Here is a 5,453-nt window from a genome sequence, read left to right on the forward strand (position 1 = left end):
TTTTTCCCCCCGAGATGGAGTCTTGCTCAGTCACCCAGGCTGGAGTGCAGTGGCACAATCTCTGCTCACTGTAATCTCCACCTCCCTGGTTCAAGTGATTCTCATGCCTCGGCTTCCGAAGTAGCTGGGATTACGGGCACACGCCACCATGCCCCACTAATTGTTGTATTTTTACTAGAGACAGGGCTTCGCCATGTTGGCCAGGCTAGCATTTTGTCAGTCCAAGCTGCTCGTAAAAAAAAAAAAAAATAGCAAGAATGTAAATACTGCATCTTCCAGCCTAATTCTACAAAGGGTTCACTCTTAGGTCCTTTTTAAATTTTATTTATTTTTATTTTTAAACTTTTTTTAGAGACAGGGTCTTGCCCTATCACCTAGGGTAGAGTGCAGTGGTGCAATAACTCACTGCAGCCTCAGCTTCTGGGTTCAAGCGACCCTCCCACCTCAGCATCCTGAGTAGGCAGGACAATAGGCATGTGCCACCACACCTAGCTAATTTTTAATTTTTTGTAGAGGCAGAGTCTTGCTATGTCCTCAGGCTGGTCTCGAACTCCTGGACTCAAGTGATCCTCCTGCCTCAGCCTCCCAAGTAGCTAGGATTACAGGCACATGCCATGACAGGCTAATTTTTTTTTAAATATCTTTTTAGCTGGGCATGGTGGTGCATGCCTATAGTCCCAGCTACTCTGGAGGCTGAGGCAGGGGAATTGCTTGAACATGGGAGGTGGAGGTTACAGTGAGCTGAGACTGTGCCACTGCACTCCAGCCCGGGTGACAGGGCAAAAGTTTCTTTTAATCCTCCAGATTGTCTTTTTAAATTTTTTTAAAGTTTTTATAGACATGGTGTTTCCTGATGTAATCCCAGCGCTTTGGGAGGCCCAGGTGAGTGGATCATCTGAGGTCAGGAGTTTGAGACCAGCCTGGCCAACCAACATAGTGAAATCCCATCTCTACTAAAAATACAAAAAAATTAGCTGGGAATGGTGTCATGCACCTGCAGTCCCAGCTACTTGGGAGGCTGAGATGGGAGAATCGCGTGAACCCAGGCAACAGAAGTTGCAGTGAGCTGAGATCGGGCCACTGCACTCCAGCCTGGGTAACAGAATGAAATTCTGTCTCAAAAAAAAAAAAAAAATGGGTTTCCCTGTGTTGCCCAGGCTGGTCTCAAATTCCTGGGCTCAGGTGATTCTCCTGCCTTCTAAAATGCTGGGATTATAGATATGAGCCACTGTGCCCAGCCAGATTTTCTGTAAAGACATTTTTAATTCAAGATGGCAGAACTGCACACTTGAAAAGTGTTTTTTTGTTGTTGTTGTTTTTGGTTTTTTTTGTTTTGTTTTGTTTTTTATTTTGAGATGTAGTCACTCTGTCGCTCAGGCTGGAGTGCTGTGGCGCAATCTTGGCTCACTGCAACCTCCAACTCCCGGGTTCAAGCAGTTCTCCTGTCTCAGCCTTTCAAGTTGTTGCTGAGACTACGGATGCGAGCCACCATGCCCAGATAATTTTTTTGTATTTTTAGTAGAGATGAGGTTTTACCATATTGGTCAGGCTGATCTTGAACTTCTGACCTCAGGTGATCCATCTGCCTCAGCTTCCCAAAGTTCTGGGATTACAGGTGAGCCACCAGGCCCAGCCAAGTGCTTTCTTAATTTCTATGTAATTAGCATGTCACAATTTATTAGTATTTTTAAGTTCCTGGATGGCAGGAACCAGCTGTTACCTTTTTATTCTACAGTGCTGTCCATGCAGTACATTATTTAATAATTAATATCAAGTTAATCTAATTGCATGTGTTTACAAATAAACCAGACATTTAGTTCCTTGGAAAGTGATGGGAAAGAGTCCTAGAGAGTTGAGTGTATTCAACTGCTGAAATGTAGACTGCTTTTTGTTTAGAATTGCCTCAGCTGCCTTGGCTGCTTTTATTTTTTTAAGCGAGAAGAGGGAGGCAGGTCTCATGGTTTCCCTTCTCACTATTTGTATCAACCATTCAGCAGTTATCTTTGAAAGACCCAGTAACACTCACTTTTCATCTTGCTGTATTTTTTTCTCTTCTAGGTGAGGAAAATAGCAGCTGAATACTATGACAACCTCCCCCACTACAACTCCTGGATAAAAGTACTGTATGATTTTGTGATGGATGATACAATAAGTCCCTACTCAAGAATGAAGAGGCAACAAAAAGGGGAGATGGTGCTGGAGTAAATATCATTAGTGCCAAAGGGAGTCCTCTCCAAAACTTTAGATGGAATGTTTGTTTGCATTATTAAACTTGAGACCAGTGATGCTTAGAAGCTCCCCTGGCAAAATTTCAGAGTAAGCTTGGTGGTATCAAGAAGTGAATCTGGATTTTAAACAGCCTGGCTATGTACTGCTCAGCTTCCCTCACAGGAAACTTGTGACTTGTGTATTATCGTCATTGAGGATGTTTTGCTCATGTCTGTCATTTTATAAACATATCATTTTAAAAGCTTTTAAAAAGCTATTTCGCTGGGCACGGTGGCTTATGCCTGTAATCCCAGCACTTTGCGGGGCTGAGGTAGGTGGATCACCTGAAGTCAGGAATTCAAGACCAGCCTGGCCAACATGGTGAAACCCTGTCTCTACTAAAAATGCAAAGATTAGCCGGGCTTAGTGGGATATGCCTGTAATCCCAGCTACACGGGAGGCTGAGGTAGGAGAATTGCTTGAACCCAGGATGTGGAGGCTGCAGTGAGCCAAGATTATGCCACTATACTCCAGCCTGGGTGACAGAACAAGACCCTGTCTCAAAAATAAATAAAAATATAAAAAACAAAAAGCTGTTTCTAGTTTATTACTTTCACTATAAAGTTTTGCTTTATAGTAAAAACTTATTAAAAAGCTAATAAACAGCCATTAATCACAATGTATTAGTATTTGTTACATTTTTGTATTTTGCTATCTTTATACTATATAATATGGTAACCTGGGTACTGGGGGAACTTACTTCAAAATTTCGTCTCAAAAATAATTTTTTAAAAAGCCCAAATTGTGATATAGCATAAAAGGTTGAGATGAAAATGTATTTCACTGTAAGCTGAATTGCTCATTTAAAAACTGTTACATATGGGACCTGAATTAGACACTGCTGAATCCTGTACAGCCTTACTCATAAATAAAGTACTTACCAAATTTAATCATGTCCAACATTCAACTTCATTTTTCAGATGTGTTGATTCTCACATTAGAAAGTGCTCAATTGACGAAGACTTTCATAGTTATTTTACTGTGGTGGGAACTGGCTGTGGTCTGATGGTAGATTGTTGGTCTCAAGTAGCTGGTAGCATGGTCTGTTACATCAGCAGTCTTGCTTACCTGAAATATGTCACCTGAATAAATTTAGTGTAATGTGAATTGTTTTAAAAATATGTCAGCAGCTGGGTGTGGTGGTTCACATCTGTAATTCCATACTTTGGAAAGCTGAGGCAGGAGGATCACTTGAGACCAGGAGTTGAGACCAGCCTGGGCAACATAGTGAGACCCATATTTTCTTTCTTTTTTTTTTTGAGATGTGAAGTCTTGCTCTGTTGCCCAGGCTGGAGTGCAATGGCATGAACTTGGCTCACCACAACCTCCACCTCCTGGGTTCAAGTAATTGTCCTGCCTCAGCCGCCCGAGTAGCCAGGATCACAGGTGTGCACAACCATACTCAAGATAATTTTTTAATTTTTTTCAGTAGCGATAGAGTCAGGGTTTTACCATGTTGGCCAGGCTGGTCTCAAACTCCTGACCTCAAGTGATCTGCCTGTCTCAGGCTCCCAAAGGGCTGGGATTACAGGTGTGAGCCACTCTGCCTGGCCCCCATCTTTAAAAAAAACAAAACAGAGTGGTGTGGTGGTGTGTACCTGTAGTCTCAGCTACTTGGGAGGCTGAGGTTGAGGCTGCAATGAGCCATGTTCACGCTACTACACTCCAGCTTGGGTGACAAATACACCATCTATAAAAATAAAAATATGTTGGCTGTATTGCAGTTTCATAAAGAATAAAACAACACCAAGACTGTTGAGGGTGGGGTGAAGAGTACGATCCTCTGTGGGTCTGCCAAGCCGGCCTCACAGACCTACTTTCATCCCCAAAATACTTTGCTTTCACTTCCTGACCCTCTTGCCTAGGAAAATTCCTAGTATCCTCTAATCTGTTGCTCAAAGAACAAAGAGTGACCGTGGAACCATGTTTACAGTTCAGACTTAGTCACTAAAAAAAGTACCTGCAAAACATACCCCTGGATTTGATGCTAGATCGTAAAGAGATCTTGTACTCCCACCAAGTGCTCAATTCCTCTTGCCTATAGAACTCTAGCCAATGGCTACAGCTGCCATGCAAATGCTGAAAACCTCCAAATCTGTCAGCTCAGACCTCTTAACTACCTGCTGGATGTTCAAGAGTGGGTTGTCATTTCTCTCTAAAACTGCAGTCTCCAATTACATTACCACTTTCCTGAATGGAAGTTTCAGTCTTCATAGCAGGCAACCCAGCTATTCTGACTCCTCCCATCTGCCAACTCAATCCATTCTTTTTATAAAGCTGGGGTTTCACCATATTGGTCAGGCTGGTCTCAAACTCCTCACCTCAGGTGATCCGCCCACCTCAGCCTCCCAAAGTGCTGGGATTACAGGTGTGAGCCACCGCGCCGGGCTCTCAATCCATTCTTTAGGATATCTACCAGTCTGGGCAATAAGAAGGCTGGGCCCCAGAATCTCAGTCTGCTGGGCACGGGGTGGCTCACGCCTATAGTCCCAGCACTTTGGGAGACCGAGGCGGGTAAATCACCTGAGGTCAGGAGTTCGAGACCAGCCTGGCCAACATGGTGAAACCCCATCTCTACTAAAGATAAAAAAAAATTAGCTGGGTGTGGTGGTGCGTGCCTGTAATCCCAGCTACTGGGGAGGCTGAGGCAGGAAAATCACTTGAACCTGGGAGGCAGAGGTTGCAGTGAGCCAATATGGTGCCACTGCACTGCAGCCTGGGCGACAAGGCAATTCCATCTCAAAAAAAAGTCCAAAATTAGCCAGGCCTTGTGTTTTGTGTGTCAGTGGTCCTAAGCTACTCAGGAGGCTGAGGTAGGAGTTTCTCTTCTTCAACTCAGGAGGCGGGGGTTGTAGTGTACTGAAATCGCACACCATTACACTCCAGCCTGGGTGACAGAGCGAGACCCCCATCTCAAACAAAAAGTCCTGAGAAATCATTCAGTAGCTTTGCATGAGTTCTCCCTTCTGTGTAAACTCCTTTCTCCATTTCTCTTCTGGTTAGCTTCAAGGCTTCACACCTTCGAGGCTCATACCAGCCTTCTGTTTCCCACCCCCAGTCCCCAGCAAGTCAGATATCAATTTTTTTGACTCCGAGAACCAATGATTATCTCTTCATGGCCCTAGCCATACCATTTTGTAAATAGACACTGTTTTTCTCCCCAGAGGTTGTAACTCCTTAAGGGC

At 43.9% G+C, this 5,453-nt stretch overlaps 1 protein-coding gene across 1 annotated transcript in view; it reads left to right on the top strand.

The window, feature by feature from the left end:
* Positions 1-3,158, top strand: part of DEGS1 (delta 4-desaturase, sphingolipid 1) — a 10,242-nt gene extending 7,084 nt beyond the window's left edge. Inside the window, exon 3 of the mRNA XM_017526392.1 lies at positions 2,059-3,158. Within this exon, the coding sequence (XP_017381881.1) occupies positions 2,059-2,205 (147 nt within the window). The 3' untranslated portion in view covers positions 2,206-3,158. The remainder of the gene's footprint in view (positions 1-2,058) is intronic.
* Positions 3,159-5,453: the final 2,295 nt, after the last annotated feature.

This window comes from Cebus imitator, unplaced genomic scaffold (genome assembly GCF_001604975.1).
Source record: "Cebus imitator isolate Cc_AM_T3 unplaced genomic scaffold, Cebus_imitator-1.0 Scaffold42, whole genome shotgun sequence".
NCBI classification, from domain to species: Eukaryota; Metazoa; Chordata; class Mammalia; order Primates; family Cebidae; genus Cebus; species Cebus imitator.